General features: G+C 35.5%; 1 protein-coding gene across 8 annotated transcripts in view; it reads right to left on the minus strand.

The window, feature by feature from the left end:
* The window catches only part of DMD (dystrophin), a 1,318,095-nt gene that overhangs the window by 635,940 nt on the left and 658,102 nt on the right, over positions 1-24,053 (minus strand). For all 8 annotated transcript variants that reach the window (XM_068155047.1, XM_068155048.1, XM_068155051.1 and 5 more), the window contains 2 exons: positions 11,676-11,870; positions 3,781-3,953 (listed from right to left, as the gene is read on the minus strand). In XM_068155047.1, the coding sequence (XP_068011148.1) occupies positions 3,781-3,953; positions 11,676-11,870 (368 nt within the window). The remainder of the gene's footprint in view (positions 1-3,780; positions 3,954-11,675; positions 11,871-24,053) is intronic.

Below are 24,053 nucleotides of genomic sequence, written 5' to 3' on the forward strand. Positions count from 1 at the left end.
CATTACTCTACGATGATATCTCGTATTTTGAAAAGTATACTCTGAATATATCACTTGGGCTGAATCCAGGTGTCTTAGTATATCACATAATATTTATACAATTTTAAGCTAATCTAAGCTATCAGAGTATGTAGGCTGGATCTGATTCAGGTACCATAGACAGGCAACTCCTCAAGTCTCAACAGTGGCTAGTTTTGCAGCTCTGTGAGACATTCTCAGGTGACTTACATTTGAAAAAAAATAGTGTTTTGCATTTATTTTTCTTCATACCTTGATCTATGCATTATGTTAGTTGTCAAGAGAACACATCAGTGACAGATTACATCTACACCATCTCCTAATATGTTATGTTAGAAATACAACCTAATGTTTCAATGATTTTGGCAAGCAGGTAAAAATTTGTATCATCCTAGGTTTCTAATGTATCTTAAAGGGTGCACTAGGTTGAGCACAACATTTTTGGTTGCACAGTTCAGTGAAACATTGCCTGTTACCTTACTGTAAGTACAGCATGACTATTTATTAAAATGTAGTAAACATGTTAAAATAACAATATAAAACAAAGCTTTCAAATACTGTAGAAGAACTGGATTTGTACAGCTGTTTGAGTATTTGTCATGACAATGAGTTTCTGTCAAACTGGCATGTGTTCTGTTGTAAAACAAACTGAAAATCTATTTTGATTTCTAATTAAAAGGAACCCACCATAAAGTTAATTACAGAGCATTTAGATAGGAATCAGGATTTCCAGGACTTCCATTTCAAAGAAAAGAAAAGAAATCAACATGCATGTTTCTACTGATTTCTAGGGGATTTATAGTAACTTCTCTGTTAGCAACCACAGGGTAAGGAAAGTTGTTTTGTTCCTAAATCTTTCATGGTAATTAAATTATGATCTACAACTCTTTGATTTCCTAAAACAAATCTTCTGAAGTGAATGTAGTACATTTGTTTGTGTACCCTTTCAAACATGGAATATTCACATTCACTTAGACACAATCACTTGAAAGCGAGACAGAGCTCTAATAATAAATACAAAACTGCTCTGAAACATCATCATTAATAGCATATCTCATAAATACAGCTTCACCCATGGTTCAAGGTTGGACATACACTAATACTTCTACCTCTTACAGACATGAACTGCTAGAAGCAAAATGCTAAAGGCCAAATTCTTGTGTGTGGTCCAAATGCACTCTGCAAAACTTCAGAAGCCATAAGAAACATCTCAGAGCTCAAACAAAACCACTGAAACAGTGACACAAGCAAAACATATAAAAGAAGCCTGCTGTTCTAGACAGCAATCAAGCTTATCAACACCACTAAGATGACTCCTCCAGGCAAACTCCAGCAGGAGAATAATCACATTTCACACTTCTTTAGTGTCTTTATCTGATGACCTGGAAGTACTTGACAAACATTCATTCACTTCACCTCACAATATTTTCTGCTGCTGGCTAAATATCACTATATTCTAAATAAGGGATAACAGAGTGGTAGTGCTGGTGGCTCAGACTTTCAACTAACACAGTTCTTGCTAGATACTAGGGAAAGGAAATGCATATGGGGAGAAAGTAAAGGTATCTGTGGCAGGTATGACTGCTCCACAACATGCACCAAGAACTGAGGTTTGCTAGGAGCTGATAAAGATCAGCTTGACATCTGCCCCCCCCCTCCCCACACACACAGAGCCAGCATTAGCTGGCACCTCCTGGCCAAGAAGTTCCTTTGTTCACATGGAAAAATCATCCCTCCATTCATTAAGAAACTGACCAGCAGTACACACTTGACAAGTGTATAAATGGAGTTCTGCTATGCAGAGAGCTCCCTCCACATAGGAGAAGCCTAGCAGCCAGATCTTCTCTTAGAACAGGGCCTCATGTAAGGAGACGTCACCCTCTCCTTGGTGAGTGTGCATGTATATATCCTGGGCATCTGTGGGGCACATTTTTGGTTCATCTCTCCCTAGACAGTTTAACCAGTTGTGCAGCAGGACATTCCTGACTGACATCTGAATCTGCAATTTTATTGTGTTGGGAAGAGGATCAGACTAATTGTAGTAAATTCAGTTTTCAGGCAGCTGCTGTCTCTTTTGTGGGTGCCTCCACAACAGTATCTCAGAGCCTGGTCTACTATACCTATAAGACTTTTTGTAAAACCAGTGTCTGGGCAAAATATAAACCCAAATATCATCAACTTTTATTATAGGGGTATCTCTTCTTTTAATTCATCCTTCGTTTTTGTCTGTGATATCATGATAAACAGAAGACTCTTTCTTAGAGCACCGAAGCCAGTCTTACTACATTTATAAAAATATACATGGGAGCATGTAAAAACTCGCCAGATTATAAATTTTTCTCCATTTCTTACACTATAAGTGTTGAGACAAATCAGAGATGATATGAAGGTTACCAAGTTATATTTTTAGTATGAATCCATCTGATTATCAATATTTCAAACCAATCCCTCTCTCTCACTCCAGCAATCTAAAATCAAAGCTAGTGACTGGCTGGCAGCAGAAATAATATGTCTATACAAATCTGAAATGACAGTTGTTGACCAATATTTCTAAACAAACAAAAGACAAAAGTTACCAAGGCTTGGATTTGTAGGACAAAAATCAGTGCAGCATAACCTAAAGGAATATTTTGTTTTCCTTCTATCACAGTATCACCAAGGTTGGAAGAGACCTCAAAGATCATCAAGTCCAACTCGTCATCACAGACCTCATGACTAGACCATGGCACCGAATGCCACGTCCAATCCCTTCTTGAACACCTCCAGGGTCGGTGACTCCACCACCTCCCTGGGCAGCACATTCCAATGACTAATGACTCCCTCAGTGGAGAACTTTCTCCTCACCTCGAGCCTAAAGTTCCCCTGGTGCAGCTTGAGACTGTGTCCTCTTGTTCTGGTGCTGGTTGCTTGAGAGAAGAGATCAACTCCTTCCTGGCTACAACCACCCTTCTAGTCACTGTTCCCACATTTAGATTCATCCCTTCCTACGACACAGTCATTATTTAGACATTAAGTTATTTTTGTGAGAACAATTAAAATGGTTTTGAGAATGGTTTCTGAGATAAGGGGCATTTCTAAACATATGTGTAGCTTAATGTGGCAGTTTTGGGCCATGCCTAGGAAATTTTTCCACGGATTGATTAGAGAAGTGGTAGAATGTAAATAAATTACCATTAGATGTAAAAGAAAAATAATGATAAGGTCTAAATAATCCCCTTGCTCTGACAACTAACATAAAGTTCGTTGTGTAAACTGACTCTCTTCAGTTTCTTTGCTCAGGCAGATGCTAGCTGGTGTTTTTGCTTAGCTGTTGCTGACCTTGAATATGTTCTTGTTGTGGCTAAGTACTAACAAACTACTTTTTGCTTTTCTCCTCTTCCTTTTTCCCTTTTGTGGGGTGGGGGATGGGAGCAGGTAGGGGATAGCTGTTGGTAAGCCCCAGATTTTGTCCAGGTGGGTTCTTGTGTTGTTTATAAATTGTAACTATATGTAAATATTGATTACTTGGTACATATTCATTGCATTCCACATTTCTAGATTTTAGTCTGCTTGCAAGTACAGCTTCATTTGCTTTCAACTGAGCTGGTCTGGCAATTGTAGGCTGGGGGTGGGGCTATTTCAATCCACCACAAGTTAAAAAATATATTCTAGCAAATGTCAAATTGTGGGTTTCAGGGTATCAAATTAAACTGTCCACATCAAGTTTTCAGCATTGTCTGAAGGATCTACTTTGCAAAAAGGCAATCATTAAAAGTTACTTACGCCTGCCGGTCCCTGTACATCTTGTTAACTTTCTCCCATTGCACATTAAGTTGAGTCAGCTTTTCTTGTATATTTGCTGCTTCCTTTGGTGTAGCACTTTGCAAAGCTGGTGTCTTCTTCTTCTGAATAATGTCTACAGGACCTAGCAGTCTCCCCAGGCTGTCTTTAATGCCCTGTAATATTAAGATTTTAAAGAAAATAGAAAACCATGGTATTATTTTTATAAATTACAAATAAAAATTGTTCATAAGCAAAAGGAATAGGGAGGAAATGCTAATGGAGAAATAGCTTTGGCAATAACATAGTTTTACAATAACTAGATAATAAAAACGGATTGCCTATCCTTACTTTCAAGACTTAATAAACTATACCTGAGAAAGGTAATATCTGGAGGGGAAGCAAAGCACTACTGAATTCAGTCACTCATTAATTCTTCTATGCCAGAGCTACATCTGTTTAAACCCCATTTCTGCCAAAAAAGACCCAGAATAAAATCCCATTTTACTGACTTCATGTTTAAGTGGGAAAAAAAATAGTTTATTAGGCATCACTGCTTTTGCCTTTTGCTGGATAGTCACAAGCCAACATTTACCATTCTTCAAGTCATCAGTTCTTTGTTGTTTCAGAGAAGGCAGAATACTTCACATTACACTCAGCTAACTGCACAATGCCATGTGTTAGAAGACCAAAAAAGAAGAAAAATGGAATTTACTCTGGACCTTTAACATCTTTAGAATTAATGAAAGCATTGTTGGTGTCCATGAAGTGTCCATTTCTATTCAGTTCCATGAGTGAATTACACAGCTTTTAGTTTGCTCCATAAAGCAACACATAAATATGCTGTTTATTTCCGTTCCATGAAGTAGGTAGTGTTAAACTTCTCTCTACCAAAACCTTTATGATCATTTGAAGGGGTAAGTTAGAAAACCCAAAGATGAGGAAACATATTGCCATGACCTGTGTATTGACTTAAGGATAAACCAAAAAGTATCAAAAGGTATTTAACAGAGACTTCCTCCTTGTGAATCAAGACAGGTGTAATGAGATCGTCAAGCTCAAGACTTCCTGCCAGATTTCTGCCTGCAAAAAGCTTTAGCTTAGTTCAAACTGTCCATAAAGTCTGTCCAGGTTATTACAGCTTTCTAAGACTAAAAGCCTCTGCACAGAGGCATGACACAGCTTTATGTTATACCAAATGTTGTACATGGAAGAAGGCTACTAGTAGGGTAACAAAACCTGCATTAAAAAAGAATAAAATAGTAGTATTGTTTGAAGCAGTTATTAAATGTTTAGAGTGCACTAAATTGGAACAAATAGAGAATGACAATTTTGTATGATTACAACCAGGAAAAAGGAATGAACATTAAAAAATAAAATTAAAAAAAAAAAAAAGCTGAAAAATGGAGCATAGGAATGATAGGGAAATAATGGCAGACAGGTAAAATATAAGGCATAGTGAAAGAAATAACTTCAAGTCACACTGAGGTGACAAGAAATAGAAACGAAAATTAAAACAATTAATGATTAAATGTATTTCAGAGAATGGTAGGCATCTTGTCAGCTGACCCTTGTCAGCAATTTATCACCTAGAGCAAAAGCTGTCTGGGTCTGTGCCATTACACAACAAACCTCATTCAAATTTCCCAGTATAATGTCTAACACTCAGCGTTCCTTACTCATATCTACCGAAATCTTGTTCTTATACACTCAGGCCAGGGATGATTCAAATATCTAATTTTACTAATCTGAATGTAAGAAATATGAGGGGATAAAAACACAAAATGCCTCCAAATCTTCCATGACTATAATCCTTTAACATAAAGTGGACTGCACCTTCACAAAATGTGATTCATAACTAAAATTCAGTGTATTTAAGGGACAGGATAAAATGTAATTCAAATATTAAAAAGTGCCCGGAACACACTTAGGCATTCAAGTCAAGTAGCTTTATTTTCAGCAGATCTGAATATCATCTCGCCTTCTCCACCCAAAAAGGTACTTATTGTGTTTGAGAAGCTAAAGTAATCAAATGAAGAATGTGCCTATATATATATGGGGGTCCTAGTGGATGAAAGGCTGACCATGAGCCAGCAATGTCTCTTGTGGCCAAGAATGTCAATGCCATTCTTGGCTGTATTAGAAGGGGTGTGGTCAATAGATTGAGAGAGGTTCTTCTTCCCCTCTACCCTGCCCTGGTGAGGCAGCATCTGGAATATTATGTCCAGTTCTGGGTCCCTTCAAGAAGGACTCCAGAAACTGCTTGAAATAGTACAGTGCAGAGCCACAGAAATTATTAAGAGAGTGGAACATCTTCCTTATGAGGAGTGACTGAGGGATCTGGGGCTCTTTATCTTAGAGAAGAGGAGGCTAAGGGGTGACTTCATTAGTGCTTATAAATGTGTAAAGGGTGAGTACCAAGAGGATGGAGCCAGGCTCTGCTCGGTGATGCCCAATCACAGAACAAGGGGCAATAAGCAAAAATTGAGGCATAGGAAGTTCCATGGAAACATGACCAAAAAGTTTTTCACTATGAAGGTGATGGAACACTGGAACAGGCTGCCCAGGGGGGTTGTGGATTTTCTCTCACTGGAGATATTCCAAACACACCTGGATGCCTTCCTGTGTGATCTGGCATAGGTGATCCTGCTCTGGCACAGAGGTTGGACTAGATGACCTTTTGAGGTTCCTTCCAACCCCTAACATTCTGTGATTCTGTTATATATACTGACTAGAACAATTTTATAAGTATTAAAAATACATTAAATTCATCTATACACTTCAGAACTTATAAATGGTGTATCCCTAGATGTTTAGAATTAGTGGTCTGTGGTAGGGATATAATGTCTGATTTATATGTCAGATTTTTGCTTTTGTTGAGAGTACAGCTACTATAAACAAAGATAATACAGCTGACCTTCTATAAAAGAAATCCACAACTGGATGTTATAAGGGTATCCAAGAAGGAAAAGAAGAGGTTGTGTATACATGTGCATAACACAAACTCATGTGTCTCACAATCCATCTGTCTTCCATGTTGAAGAGAATAGTTTCAAGCAGTCAGTTATCAACAATGCCTTGGGAGATTTTGCAACATGGTTAACAGACGTGCAAAAAAAAGCTCTAATTTTTAAGAAAAGTGGTTAAGAGAAAATCATTAGCAGCTGAAGTGACAGTAGCCCTTGGGGAAAGAACTATCTTGTTGCCCTATAAAAGAGAAATCTGAGTGCTAGAGACACGAATACCAGTTAATTTCCACTACTTGGAATTTCTCTGAGAGAGAAAGACAACATTCTGTAAAAATTCACTTCCTTGGCTATTTGTATACAAATCAGTCACCAAGCACTGTGTCACTGGCAGATCTGTTTGAATTTGCTTGGTTTTAGACAGGTGGGGGTTGTTCTCTTCTCCGAGGAAACCTGTGACAGAACAAGAGTACACAGTCTCAAGCTGTGCCAGGGGAGGTTTAGGCTGGATGTTAGGAAGAAGTTCTTCACAGGAAGAGAGATTGACTATTGGAACGTGCTGCCCAGGGAGGTGGTGGAGTCACCATCACCGGAATTGTTCAAAAAGAGACTGGATGAGGTACTTAGTGCCATGATTTAGTTGAGTAGATGGTGTTGGGTGATAGGCTGGACTTGAGGATCTCGAAGGTCTTTTCCAACCTGGTTAATTCTGTATACTCAGTTCTAAGTTATAGTTAATTGGGTTTTACTGAGCTGTAGCAGAAAAACATTCTGAATAACACATTAGATGTTTCTTAAAAAGAATCACTTAATACAAGTGAAATAAGTATTCCAATGTGAAAAATAATATATATATATGTATATTTTTTTTTGCAATCCAAACACCTGTAGAACCATGCTTTGTAATTACACATGTATTAGTTTTGTTACAATATTTCATGCTTTTTGCACTCACATGAAAATGAGTAACAGCACAGTTGTTAGTAACCATCAATAGCTGGAAAAAAATCCACAAATGACTTACAAATTTAAAATCTGTATGGAAGTATGCATTACGTTATCCTACCACGGATATTATTGGTTTAATAAACCATTTCAAAAGGGGATTCTAGCTGCCAGAATAACAGATGTTTAATGGCTACAGTAAATTCCCTGTGTGCTGAAATAAGAGACAGTAAAAAAAAAAAAAAAAAAAAAGTGGGAAAAGAAAGAAGTGCTCTATCTCTCAGTAGATGAAGAATTACCAAATAAAGGGAAAAAGAGAGAGAGAAAAAAAACAAAAGAACATCAGAGCATGAAAATACCTATATATAAAAATAACAGCGAACAACCTAATTTCTAACAAACTAAACAAAGTCCTAACTGGAAATTCACAAGAGGGGGAACTACAAAATGAGCTGTTGGAGTGATTATGCAAGAAGTTGCATGTGTAAGAAACCTTCTCAAAGAGCCAGATGGTTTTCCATTATTAAAACTATTGCATCACTGAAAGGCAGCAGAGCTAAATGTATAGTCATATTCTGCAATATAGTGCTCCTGCTAGAATTGAGAATATTGAAAAAACAACAAACCAAACAACCAAAGCCTAATATGTCTTGGCCCTACTGAAGCTTTATGACATTAATTATGTAAAGCAAGTAGACTCAGCAAATAAGTTTTGCATTCACAGTTTGTATAAATAAGTAATGCACAGGCACGACTATGCCATGACTACGACAGAGATTCTTAAAATGAAATGTCACTAAACACTTTCTCACATACAGCTATAAATGCAAACTGGACTTCTTAAATTCCAGTTAGCCTGCTTCATTTTACCACGCTGTTATAGGTTGAGGACTGATGTCCTATCATAAATGAATGTCCTCCAGAGTACTAGAGAGTAGCAGGGGGCTGGATGGTCAATAGGATTCAATTATAGAACTGTAATATTTAAATTGTTAAATACTCTAAGTACAGTAATGAAGAAAAATTAAGGTACTCTACGTCCTAACACTCAAAGAAAATCCAGACACTGCAATTGGTCATTTTAGGAGACAAAGATGCAAGATTTGGTTTCCCTATCTGATTTTCCACTCACTAAAGCCTAAAATGAAGAGAGCAAGATTCCTACAAGATGGTTTCAGCAGATTTGCTAACTGTATCTGTAAATCCCTTGTAATTTACTAAATATTAGAAGTAATCAGATTGTTGCTGAAAAAAAAAAATATACTCTGCTATTTTACATCACTTCAAATATAAAAAAAGGTGCTAAAATTATCTGTAACATTTAATGAAAGCAAATTTTAATTTGTAATTGGCATTCATCTTATTGGAAAATGAGAAATCAGATTTAAGTTTGTTGTGTGTATTTACTCTGGAGAAAAATGTTCAAAGCATTTACCACTGAAATATTGTTGTCAATAAACTTATTTTTCTTTTTAAGGATTAATTAAAATGGATTCTTTCTAAATTAGAGTAAAAAAAAACACAACACTATCACAAAGTTTTAAAACACAGAGCTATTCACGAGAGTTCTGTAATTAGATTCATGCAAATCTGTCAGGGAGAAAAAAAATCAACCACAATTTAATTTTGAACCGTTCCCAAACAACTGTCGAACAATTTATGCACTACTTTTCTATTTTTACTGCAGGATAATGACATTGATAAATGTTTTTTTTCCTTGGAAATAAATATTCATTAAGCAGGCTCAGATCAAAACTACACCCTTCCAACAGACCGCAAATATTCAAGATCCTCTTCTAAGAGATTTATCTGGGAGGAAGATGGAACCGTGCCTGCAGAAACTTCCCATGACAACAGAATAGTTCAGTTAAACCTATAGCAGTACTTATACATAACCTCAGTAGACACAGAAAACATCCTGTGGAAGAGATCACAAAGATCATCCAGTCCAACCTTCGACCCAGCTCTGAGGAGTCAACACTAAACCATATCCCTAAGTATCAGGTCCACACACCTCCAGGGACAGTGGCTCCACCACTGCTCTGGGCAGATCATCGCAGTATCTGATAACCCTTTTGGTGAAAAATTATCTCCTAGAATTCAGCTTGAACCTCCTGTGATGCAGCTTGAAACCATTTCCTCTAGCCCTGTCACTTGCCACCAAGAAGAGATGGGGCCCCTCCTTATGTCAACCTCTCTTCAGGTAGATGTAGAGAGTGGTGCTGTCTGCCCTCAGCCTCCTCATTTCCAGACTGAACAACCCCAGCTCCCTCAGATGCTCCGTGTAGGTCATGTGCACCAGGTCCTTCATGAGCCTTGTTGTCCTTCTCTGAACACACTCCAGAGGGGCCCAGAGTAGTGAGGGGCCCAGAACTGAACATAATACTTGAGGTGTGACCTCACCAGCAATAAGTACAGAGGAATGATCACTTCCCTGTTCCTGCTGGCCAAGTGTTTCTAATACAAACTAGGATGCCATTTGCTTTCTTGGGCACAATATTATTAAAGTTGGTGTCAACTCTGATAATGTCCACATATGTGGGTGAACAACAGAGTAGTTCTGGATATAAATCAGATAAAGAAAATTCAAATGTTAAGCATTAAGCACTAAAAGGAAGTCAACTACCTGCCAGTACAGTAATGAACATAAGTTCACAGACAAGGATCAGAAATAGCTCATTAGCTATGATTTATATGACCTATGACTTCTGTGCAGAAGAGTCATTCTAACAAAAGACATCCCTTCAAAAGGGCATGTTGTGTGCTTCAATGCTCAGAACTACTTTAATCCACAGGTTCTAAATCAGAAGCGGTAAAAGGAGAGGCCTAGTGTTGTTTCACACAGACATATTATCAGTTACATGCTTCCTTTGCTCCAATAGTTCACTGTTATGCTTCACTAACATTTACAGTACTGCCTTGCTAGGCAAGGGAAAGTATTCTAATTTTCAAGAGAAAATAAGATAAATGCTCTGGGTATGTATGTATACCAGTGCCTATAATGTGTATGATCTAAGGATGTGTAAGAATTATAATGCTAATACCAGCATATGTGGTTTTGTTACATTTATTTTGTTGTCGAGAGAGATAAATGGGCTCCTGCAAAGGACAATTCAGAGCACCTTGCCAGAACCGCAGCTATTTCTCATAGCTGACTGAAGGCAAATTCCATCCTCTTTAGCATAAAACTGTCTCTTGTTAAAACCTTGTCTTCCCCAAAATTGAAATGTGGTCTTCTCTTCATGTTGGGTAACAATTTGAAATTGCTGTAATTATATACAGCATTTAAGCATGATTTTTTTATGAGGCTTTCCTCACATAAACAGTACTCTGCAAAGGCTGATAACTCATTCATCTACATAGGCTTACAACTTTAATCTTATTTGCTTCTTATGTCAAATCTGTGTTGGAAAAATTCCACCAATTTCTAAGGAATTCACTTCTGCAAGTGATTAAGAAACTAGGCAGTAACATTTAAAGTCATATTAAAAATACTGCATTAGCTTTTTTGTTTTTTTAAACTACATTAACTTCTTACTGGACAATATTTTGTTTAGGTAATTAAGCTGTAAAATTGTAGAGAGTACAACCCCTGTTAAACGTCAAGGTTTTTTGATCTAGCATGGAATGGCAGTGTAAAATTTTACTTAATTTTACAATAAAATAAAGCTGCCACATTTGGGTGTGCATAGGGTTCCTTCAAATTACAAACACAACCAAAATATTACCCTCAAATTCACAACACAGAGCTGCAGATACCCTAATGCTCTTGTCTTCCAAATACAAGTGAAACAGGTAAAAATGTATTAACTTTTCATTTTTCTTATATTTTGCAGCAGTGTGGCTTCATTTATGAATACCATATAGGCACATATCGCAGAGAGGGGCTGAGCACTTACAAAACAGATGCATCTGATGGCTAGCCAATGCTCAGAAATACCAAACCAAAGGGATTCAATTGTTGTAGAGAAGAGCTTTCTGTCTTACCTTGAGACACTCTTCCTGTTTGAGGAGATCCTCACAATCCTTAGCCTGCAGAACAGGAGAATTAAGGCGTTCTTCCACTTCAGACAAGGCTTGCAGAAGGTGAAGGATCTCTGCCAGGTATGTAGAAGGCACGTGAGTTGTTTCCACAGTCATAGTTTCAGTCACCACAAAAGTTGTATCTTCATGGACTGTTTGCTAGTACAGATATACAACAGAATGCTTTCTTTAGTTTCTTAGAACTACAAAAACTTTTAACTTAATGTAATCTCCAGTTCATAACCTAGAAAGCATTAAAAATAATTTCTAAGGACAAATGCAGGAGGTTTCTGCCACAGCACTTGCAACCCATTAGTCTGCTAGAAATAGGAGCTACTAAAATCAATCTGAGCAAAAGTGTACAAACTTTTCTTCTCCTACTTTCCACAAAAATGAAGGCAAGAAATGCAAGAGTACTCTGTGATTATGGTGTTACTGAGATTTTAGTGCTTTCCTTTATTCTCTTTAAGAATATATCCTTCATTATACAAGTTACACCTAGGCCAGGTCTAGAATGTTAAAATATTTCAAGGCATCAAGTAAAATAATGACTTGTGTAACAGACAATTTCTTAAATAGCATGCAACACAAAATAAGTAGGTCAGCTCAGAACTTCCAACACTATACTATAAAACAGTTCTTTTTAAAGAAGAAGGTACCATGTTGAATTTTGTGATTTGAGAGTTCTTTAGTACATTCATTTTTCTAAAAGAAATCCCACCAACATGTCTTTTCAGGAAATTAAGATGTTTTCAATTTTATGTTCATTTTGTTTCTTGGTTTGGTTTGGTTTGGTATGGGGTTTGTTTTGTTTGGGTTTTGTCGTTGTTGTTTTGTTGTTGTTTTCTGGACAAATACAAAATAGAAATATTCTGAAAGGGCATGCATACATCCAATATAAAGAAATCCCAGCATGTTTTTGGCGCCAAGAAAACAGAGAGTTGATCTATGGCATTTGGAAAGATACTGACAGGAAAGGTAACAAAACACTAACTGTTTATACAAAGTCTTCGCATTTCTGATTTGATGTGTTTGTGGCTCATGGATGAAAAGTGTGCTTTGGAGCAGGGAGAAATGTGGTTGCTTGTTTTAACTAAATGCCAAATACATGATAACATGAGACTCCATTAGAAAAAGACAAAATCTAAAAGATATGAAGTATTTGTGATTTCATAAAGTATTCTTTATTTGTCGCATTACATTGGATGCTTAGTGTGGATCCAAGATCCACTGTGTTGGATGTCTGTCTTCTTGAAAATATAAACTTTGCTTATTGAGGACCTCAAAGAAATTTTACTTGCAATTGCTGGTAAACTATATTATTTAGATGCTTTAGTCCTAATACAGGTAATCACAGATTCTGGAGCAATTTATATGAAAGACAATGGATCAATTGTCCTGAAGAAAATAATGTCATTATTTAACAATACAGTATGTAAAAGAAAACAAGCATAAACTCTATCTTGGACATACTACATCTGTTTGCCCTGTGCATCCTTTCATGCTCAGTTACTGGGCTGCCTGATGTGGTACTTCAGTTTTCTTTAGTCTTAAAATACGCATATACACACTCTAGAATATGTATGAATATCACATACAAAATCCATAAACTGTAGACTTGCATTATTCTGCTGTAATTCTTGTGCAAATTTATTGCTTTGCTTATGCTTTTCTCACTAAATGACTTTCTCAGTACATCTGCTAACACTGAAACCTCTCTAATTACCTTATCACAGATATAATTTTTATTTAAAACAAATTGCTTTAAAAAAACAAATTCTTTGCCACCCATATGTTTCATGAATCACACACACTGCAACAGTAACATTTTACCCCAGTCAACCTGAGGAAAAATCTGTCCCAGTTGATTAGGAGATGGGAGTTTCCCAACAGGCCACTGAGGTGTGTAGCAATACATTTTCATTCCTCAAGACTCCACTGTGACACATCCACATGTATCATGAAGTTGAAACCCACATGAGGAACATTTTAACTACCATTGTGTTTTTCTTTTTGACAGAGGAAATAGAGTACTTACATTCACAGCAATTAAAAGAGAATGCTAGGTGTGCAATGTTACTCACTCAAGATAAAGTCACATGAATATGAAAAGTAATATACAAAACACAGTAAGTGTTTATAGTTGCATTAGCTTGAGCTATTTTTTCTTTTTTTTTCAATCCAAATTTAGGTTGATAACTATGCAAACATGCACACCTACAGGTATGTAAGCACACGTATATGTGTGTACATAAAATCTGTGCCTTCTTGCTCTAATGAATTCCTAAAATCAGAAAAAAAAGTGGAATTCTGATCTGTGACCCCTTCATGGATGTCATGCTTAATTATTGATACTAGTGCCAAAATGGGGCATCTTTCATTGAATGCTACAAAGAACTTATATAATAGCACACTTCCATGTGAAATTAATGAAAATCTGAGCCTTGTATGACATATTTAGTTTAATAATCCTTTAAAACACATGCAATATTTAACTCCCATGCATGTTAATGAGATATATGAAACCATATATGCCTACTACGCTTTAGAGAAAACTTGATATTCATAATTCTCACATGAAATTGTGAGAATCCAAGAGAAATCCAAAAACTGAGAAAGAGAAAACCTGAGAAATTCAAAGTCTCAATAGCATGATATCTTGTATAGGTCTGCAGGAAAACTAAAAAATACTGACCACAGATATGTTTGAAAGTACCAAAATGTTCCTCACATTTGGCAACATTACTGAATACCTTAGTCTCAAAAGAGGGTAACTATCCAAATTAATTAATTCCTGAATACTATTTGCATATGAATTGAAATTTAGTGAAACAGTTAGAAAGCAATGATAAAATTTCTTCAGTAGGTATTTTAATAGGTCACGGGTGTTTCATTGCTTCCATCTTTCCTAATTGATAGCAGCATAACAGAATCCAAGGCAGAAGTTGGCATCTTACTAAGGAATGGAGCCTGGGCATATCCAGAAATGACAATTTTAATCAGCAAAGGATGGGAAAATATTTTGGCTGTTCCTTATGTTTGCTGGAATTGCCTTGCTGTAGAAGATAAAATTGGCAGTCCTTCCCTGTATTCTGGACAAGCATGCAAACACATAGCTGAAATTGAATCTTACACTAACAATGTAATGAGAAAAAAAAAATAAAGGAAAATAAATAAAAAGGATTGTAGCAGCTGGGAACAACTACTATTAAGAGCAATAATAATAATTCTGTAAAGATATATGTTATTCCTAAAGCTAAAAATGTCCATCACAGCAAGTTAGGTTAACATTTTTTGAAGCTAAAAAGTAAATAATAACATGGAAAGTAAAGTTTTAGAAAGTAGTTTAAGATTGGCTTTGAAGAAGTTGAAATTTGGCCAAGTGGCAGAATTAACTGAAAATACTCAAAACCAAATAATATATTAAAAGAATACATATATGTATAAAAATATATTAACAATTATGGGGAAATCATGGTGTAAATTATTATTTCCTATATTGTTATTGTATACAAAACATACTGTGCTTGATAGTAATTTATTTTGTAATTTTAATTGATTGTCAGTGAGATATTGATGCGCAGATTATATATTTTTTTTTTTCCTTTTAAGAAAAAGAAACAATTTAGGTAAGGTTTAACATCTCATGCATTACTTTTCATCAGGTGTAAAATAGTAAATGGAATTTTCTTCCCCTTTATTAAATATGTGAAATTAAGGGATGGCTTTTTTTCCATAAACCTGACTTCACCTACACATGAGAAACTAAATTTTGTTGACAGCTACCATGTTCTACAAGGTGCAACAAAAAGACAAGGCATGCATCCATGAAATGGCCCTTATAAAAGAAAAACAAAAGAAAGAAATAAAACCAAAAGAAAGCAACCAAAAAAAAAACAACCCCAAAACAACCACCACCAAAATCAACCAAACACACAAGATAAAAAAAATAGATGATCTACAAGAGTATTGCAGGTGTTGCCCACAAAATCAAACATCCTCATCCAAGAATCTGTGATGATCATTGTTTACAACTAGAACAGTACTACCTGGTGGCCACAGAACTAGTTAACTTGGAGAACCCTCTTCATTTCCCTTTAGAACTGGAAAACACAGAAAGCCCATCTTAGTATATCCATTTCCTCTCCTGTTTCTACAGAGGGGACAATTCCAGCACCACTTTCTCTATCCAGCACTTTACACCCAGAAAACCTCTTACATTTTTGCATTAGTCCTTGACAAGTGTTCCTTTTCTGGTCCCTTTCCACTATAGGCCTTCAAACTCATAGCAACCTTAGTACACTGTGCTTTTGAGTTAATAACTTCACACAAACAGAATACATGGGAGGAGTCAAGTAGCAAAATACACCTATTGGCATTATTTTATCACGACACTGCTCCTAGCAGCACCCAGATGTGAAGTGCAGGAAAAATAGAGAGGTGCCTCCTCCTGAAGTGAAGTGATGCTTGAGAAAGCATTATTTACAAGCGGTTGTCAGATACATGAGAGCATTAGAAAAGTCAATCCTCTCTGAGGAATAAACATAGGTGCGATACAAACAAAGAAGCAGATAGCAGACATCTTTTGAATGAAGACATACCTCAAAGTGCAAAAACCTCTGGAACTGTTTATTGCTTTCTAGAGCTAGTTGTAAATGACATGATATTTGCTAGCCCATGGTTCATTAAGAATACAAAGATATGATCAAATGCTTTCAGAGATCTAGAAAAACCCTTCTAAGTACATATTTCTATACTAAGAAGTGCTTATTCACTTCTTTCTATGCCAGCTGTTAATGGTGATACCAGCTAAGATTCAGACAAATAAATTCTGTGACTTCAGCATTGCTAGTACATCTTCCCTGTGTACATAGGAAGCAGATCAGAATTATACCTATAGCATGGAATTATCATTATGAGATTGGATGGCTTAACTCAACCACAAACATGTTATCTATCAGTACAAAAACAAGCATCTGCTTCAAGTACCCAGAAACCTAAATCCTCACTACAGGATAAAAAAAACATTTGGAATGCTTATATAATTCCAAGAAGCAGCATTAAAACCTATTTGAAACTTCTAATTTATTATTATTGTTTTTTTTTTAACTCACACATTTTCAATTAGGAATGCAAATATTTTCTCATGTGTGTGATTATTCTACTCAGGTATGATTGCAGCTTACAAAAACCTGCATGGTGCAGTGCTTAAAGCATTTAGTTTAATGCTTGCATCTGACATCAGTGACAGATAAAACCTGACATTTTAAAAATGCAGATTATTTGCAGCCTCGTTCTTGGACAAAGGGCTGTGTGTCTTCACAATACCTCATTGCTAAGGCATATGTTACTGATTGAGAAATGCTGCATTAAGAGTTGTAAATCAATGATATAATTAATCTATCTTATCTATACATAAAATAAAGCCGTTCTTAAAAGAAGCACTAATTAAAAAACATTTTAGCAAATTCTACATGCTAGGAATAGCAACTGAAAAGTGCAGGCATTGATCTTGAAAACTGTCAATCAATAGGCATTACCAGTGTGAACTGATTTCCACCATTTTTGACCTTCATAACTTGACTGAAATGCAGAGGCTTTCTCCATAAGAAAAAGTCTATTCCCTGGACTTTCAGGCTTAAATGTTGGGAAATTCACCGAAATCTCAGACAGCCCTGCTACACTGTTGGCTCTGCAGGGTGGATTGGGTAGATATCTGTGGTTTCTTAGCTCAAAGACTTATTACTGTGCAATATTTTCAGGTGATTCAGATGAGAAGAAAAAAAAAAAAAAAGAAAATGACAAAAGTAGTAAGAATTAATTTAAAACATTTAATTCAGAGGAATTTGTTATTTTCATGGCTGCATTCACAGTTGTAAATTTGGTTTCTTTTTATCTTCTCCCCCCCCCCCCCTTTTTTTTTTTCCCCTTCTTTTTTCCCCAGAAGGTAAATAAATTTATTGTTGAACTATGACAAACTATTTTTGTACTGCAGTCAATCCTATGTTTTCCATACAACTTTGTGCCTTCTTTAGAGTAATCCAAGGTATCAAATACACCTAAAATGGTAAAATGACCAACTTTAGCAATCTCTTTTCCTGTTATTAACAGTGCTTTTGTTTTAATCAGGTTTAGGTAATTTACTCCAGATCAGGAGTCTACTCAAGGTGAGGCAGTGCTGCATATTGAATTTAGCTTCTGCTTAGTTGAAAATTTACCCATTGCTACTTGTTAATGACCTGCACTCATGCAAATAAGAGACTAACACCAACAGCACAAATTGGAAATTCTAACAGTTCTTCTGTTAATTTTTAACTGTCCTTCTTTAATTTCTAACAGTTTCCATTGGTATCTATTTGTTAAGCAAAGAGAAAAATAGTTTCACCTATGATGAGACTGGGACATAAGACCTGCATACATAGTACTAAGTGTGATATAAGCCAGCCCTTTCAAAAAATAAAACAAATAAATAAATAAAAATAATAGGGCACTGTGTATCATATGCTGTAATATTACCATGTCCTGTCCTGGGGTGTGACCTTTTGAGGCTGTGCCTTTAAGAAAGGGACACTGCGACTGAATGTTTTATAAACAAAGGACAGGCCTAAACTAATTTCATTGGTGGATTGGCAGAGTACTGCCTTCCCCTCAACCCTCGACATGGGGAAAAACTAAATCTAGCAGCATCAGGGCAAAATTGACTAATCAGAATTATTGGCATTTAGAAAGTGTCTCTTCAAAAATAAATTATGCATGTATGTTAATTACTTCTGATAAATATGGCATATCATAATCTTAATGATTGTAGCTGTTCAAAACTGACAAGCAAAGGGAAATATGGATGTCTTTGTCAGGTGATTTTAGACAGATATTTGAAGTATTATAAAAGGAATTACTTAAAAAACAACAACAAAAAAACAACAAAAAAGAGCACACAAAATACCATTTTTGTAACTGATTTCCATGTGTTACCTTCCAGCAGACAAAAATGGATATGGAAGTTTTTATATGCCAAATATAGAATACATAAACCCATAGAGATGTTAATCATTCTTTTTATTCATCTTCAATATTTACCACAGCTGAAAAAAATACATACAGACACTTAAGGATACATCTAGTTTGCTTTAAATGATTAAACTCCACTAATCAGTCCTATATCCTTTCAATTATATAATAATTTGTGACATGGTGTTTAATTGCTTCTGTTAAAGCAGCATTGCATACTCAAAATCACCTAAAAATCTGTAGAATACTCAAAGTAGAAGGAACTTTATATATATATATACATTTATATATAAATGTCAAAACAGACTTTCAAACATGCATTTCTCAGTGGTAAGCCACAGAGAAGAAGCAGTGTATATAGAGGCAGAGCAAGCTTCTACATGATGCACTGGAAGGCAGACTTCCTAGCAACACAATTCCAACTTATTTAATAGCTGATTTATGAAGGCTGCAGAAGTATCCTATTCTTAGACAGCATTTATGCATAAAGCTTCAGCACTATTCAAAATGACATTATGTGAAACCCTCTTGACTCATCACCAAGGAACCAATTAAGGTTAAATAAAGCACAGATATGTTAGAATACAGTCTATTGATGTCTAAATTGACTAACCTGTTTTGAAACTCACTGTTGATTTGTCCTATGAACTTTCCAGATATTTATACAAACTACATCTTTTTGCTCCTTGTTGAGATAATTTAGAAAATAAACTAAAAATACCATTAAAGCTTCAAAGAGAAAGGTCCTAAATATTGACATCTTCTAGGAGTGCTAAAATTTGTTGCCTAATTATTTTCCCTCTCTATTTCTTAAAATAACCTTAATCCACATTTACAGAGATGCAATCATAAGAATAATAAGAGTCTGTCAGGCTGATTTTGTTACTCCAAGACATAGAATATTATTATGTTTTTAATATTGTGGATGAAACAGCTGTTTTGGAAGCTAATTAAATATACCTAAATGGATATTCTGCACTCACAGCATACATATAAAAATTTTGCTTCCTTTTGCACTTTTATGAATATGCTGAGATGCATCCATGCAAAAAAAAATAATTAATCCTGAATCGTAGGCAGGAGATGGACATCATCTGCTCAAAAACCACTGTCCCTTAGAGCCAGATCTCTCTGCAGCAGGTCTTTTCCCTTATTATGTAATTCAATACTATAGTCATGTCATTTTGACAGCAAATTCTCCACCATGTAAGTTATTATATCAATGAATTATTATATATTGTATCAGAGAGAATAAGGTGGTGATTAGATGTTATTTCTCTCAAATAATTAGGTAATTATAAGAAAGAAATTATTATACTAATATAATGCTCAGTTTTATCCAAAGAAATCTGAAAGGAAAGACAGGTGGGTGCTATGTTGCACATGATTCTTTAACCAAAGGTTGTTGGTCTTGCATCCATCTCAAGATGGACTCAGAGAACACTAAGAAAAACCTGTGGGGTGGCTAATACTACATTCTTATAACTACTTCACAGAATTTAAAGACAGCATCCTAAACCGGTCAAGTTGTAGTAAGTTTTCTTTTCTATGTGATGGGGTAAAGATGTTGGGTTTCACTTGTAAACTAGAGAATGTCATTTTGATCATTGACGTTTGTCACAGATACTGAAAATGGCAGAGAAAAATCTTTTCTGTAAAGTTCTGTCATCTACAAGATAATTTTTTTCCTTCACTCCATTCAAATACTATGGATTTGCAGTGATGACACTAGATACCACACAGAATTAATAAAGAAACATGAAAGAAGACAAATATGCTTTAGAAGAACTCAAAATACTGTAGTAAACTGGTCCACTTCTATAAAATGAAGCTATAGGTGGTCTTCACTTAAGTTACAACACTACTGCATGCATTCAGTTTAGACACATTGAAGGTAAAACTCATTTTAAAATGCATCTATAAAGCTAGTTCTTCTCCAGCTATGTCAAATTCAACATCCATCTTAAAAGCATGTCTCATACCTTTTTGTTTTAAGTTAGACATAAACCTAAGGTATCTGAAACAGAATCAAATTATTTGGAATCAGTTTTCTATGAGCAGTTTCCAGGTCAATGGACGCTATAGAGTGAGTATAAATGTTCATATGTAAGTCTCTTTCCAAAGATTCTCATTCATCCTCACCCCTCACAGTCAGAGAAAAAAAAAAAAAAAAAAAAAAACCACAACCAAAAATAAACCAAACCAAACAAACAAAAAAAGAAAAAGACAAATAAAAAGGGAAAAATAAAAAAGCCCAGTCTTTAACTGCGTTGTGTAAAGTTATTTGTTTAAAAAGCTGCCGCTGTAAATGTCAGAAAAGTTAAATGGCATCATGGGCTCACCTCTCTCCAGTCCATAAGAAACCCAAAGCACATAAGTGAAACAGAAACTAGCCTTCATAGTTATTTTCTTTTGACCAGTAGGCATTTTCCTGTGTTGTTTTTCTAATGCCTTTTATCTCTTTTATTTGTCCTCTTCCATTCATTGAAGGAATAAAGCAGAATTAGTTTGCCTCTTCTTCTTTGCAACTATTACTTGTTTATTTACCCCAAGAACCTTTTGAGCAAGAAGAAAGCCTCTTCATTCCAATGCTGCTGTTTGGGAAAACTGTGGAAAACAATGACCAAAACCAATGGTATCCCAATATCAATATCACCAAATTATCCATGTCATTTAGTTGCAGACAGGTAACCAGGACACTAAGTCCTGTATTTATTTAACTGTGACAGATTTATTTCAATTAAAGTTTGGTTTATACTTTAGAAAATATCTTTATATGAAAAAATATTTTACCAGTCTAAAAACAAATGTTTAAATTTAACAAAAGGAGTTAAATAGATCTCTATAGCAAAACATTAACTGAAAAGTGCAAGATATCCATATAAAACTGAACTTAAAAAATATAAGTTATATATATATATAAGCTATATAAAATATATAAGTTGTATCAGTCTTTAATCTGGTCCCAGAAGTTCCACACACTCTCACTTGAAGTGATCACCCAGGTAGGAGACAATTATGCTTAATTTCTGAATGCCTTACAGAATCTTAAACTGAACAATATTATTTAGTTGGAAAAATGAAGCTTATGATATTTAGTTCAAAATAAATACTATGACTATTGGAACTTTATCTGTGTTGCAGGTAATTATTGAACTGCTCAGACCGAATCACTTACCTTACAGAAATAAACACATTTTGTATAGGTATTTTCCTTGTTCATTCTTGTTCAATACAAAGTCTAGTAGGTATGATAAAGTCATCAGTCTCTCCTGATGTTTGTAATTCCATCAATTTTATTACTTTTCCCAGTATGGCCAAAACTTAGGCCCAAATATTTCAGCAGAAGAGTGGCCATAAATATCACAAAATCACAGAAATGTTCGGGTTGGAAGGGATCCCAAAGATCATCTAGTTCCAACCCCCTTGCCATGGGCCAGGACACCTCACACTAGATCAGGATGCTCTCAGCCACATCCAGGCTGGCCTTGAAAACCTCCAGGGATGAGGCTTCTACCACCTCCCTGGGCAACCTGTTCCAGGGTCTCATCATCCCCATGGTGAAGAACTTCTTCCTAACATCTAATCTAAATCTCCCTTCCTCTAGCTTGGATCCAATTTCCCTAAACCTATCACTACCCAACACCCAAAAAAGCCTGTCACCAGCTTTCTTGTAGGCCCCCTTCAGATATCAGAAAGCCACAATAAAAGTTTCCTTGGAGCCTTCTCTTCTCTAAACTCAGTAGAATGTTTGTTGTTACTGAAATGACTTAGGTAAGCCTTTTTTGTTGTTGCTTTTTGTTTTTCCTTATATATACATCAACAGGTATGTAATTTTGGCAGCTGTTAATAAGTTGCAAGAACAATATTACTCTGGTTCTCAAAATTTTCTGGCTTTCTAGTTGCGGCATGCGTAGTTCAGCTAAGAGAAGGAAAGAAAAAAGAAAAAAAGACCACCATATGTGATGGCAAAAAGTGTGCTTGATAAAATATGGTCATAGGACATACAAAATTAGAATTTATAGTTTAGCCTCTGCACCTTTGTTCATCTGGAAAATGTTTTCTGCTGACAGAGGCCTTCAATACTCCCTAGGCAGAGTAATTTCAGTCAACTCAACAAAATCTAAGGTAGCCATGGAACAAACATGTTCATAGGTGGCTGAAATAAAAGCACAGAAAAAACTTCTGTAATACAGGTATTAACAAAAGCTAAAAGTTTAACTATAATCAATATATCAATAACTGATTTTGATCCTGATTTGCATTAAACTATATAAATGTAGCTTACTTCTTTAAGTGAAGTATTGACAAATGCTATAAGTTCAACTATAATCAATATATCAATAACTGATTTTGATCCTGATTTGGATTAAATGATGTAAATGTAGCTTTATCTCTGCAATTGCCATAAACTGTTGCAAAATAGGAAATGGAAGATTTATGTTTAGGCTGCAGCAAATGGGATTGAAAACCTCTTAAAATACTGTGCTGCCGCCAAGACTTCATGATTTTAGATATTGCAGAGCTAACTAGATATAAATGTCTCTTGGCCTCTCTAATGTTATAATTTTTACTGAAATGACTTTTAAAAACACAAAGATGTAATTTTATTACTCAAAAAGCTTCCACAAATTTCAGTGGGATTTAATGGTTAGCCATCATTTTTCACCAAAATGATAAAATACTCCACTCTTTTATAAGTTATTCGCATCTCACAGCTGAAGTTACTACTCGCCGATTTCAAATGGAAATTTTTAGCAAAAAAATTAAGTAGAACCTTTCTTAACACAGGAAATGGAAAACTGCCCAAGTGAAAAAAGAAATTAATTTTCCGCCTATTGTTTATTTTGTCATTTGTGACTAAAGACACTGGGTGGTAGAAGAAACATGCAGAACAATAGGAGCTCCATGTTTCAGGCTCTGTGGAGTTAAATTTATGTATTTGTGCACCATGTTTGATCTGTTATTGCAGTAAACATACCTTTTTCCCTCGTGTCACACATTACTCTCTGGCAATTTTCACTTAAAGAGACAATCACTACACCAAATTGAATAATGTCTCAAAATTGGCATTAAACTGAATGTGCAGTGCTTGAGGTAATATAACCACATCCTACCTTGTTATCAAAACCGATGACAGAAAATTCCTTTCTATAAATATACACCCATCTATATTTGTCATTTAGTTGCTGGATATTTACTGCAATGCATTTATGAAACCATCAGAATTTTATGAGAGTCTGCCATGCTAGAAAGAATCAATTCTTATATGGTTAAGATTCCTACATTTTTCTGATACATCTTCCCAACAAATACTGGGGATAAGAAAAGGTA

This window comes from Melanerpes formicivorus, unplaced genomic scaffold (genome assembly GCF_026170545.1).
Source record: "Melanerpes formicivorus ecotype bairdi unplaced genomic scaffold, bMelFor1.0.p_v2 SCAF_30, whole genome shotgun sequence".
Classification (NCBI taxonomy): domain Eukaryota; kingdom Metazoa; phylum Chordata; class Aves; order Piciformes; family Picidae; genus Melanerpes; species Melanerpes formicivorus.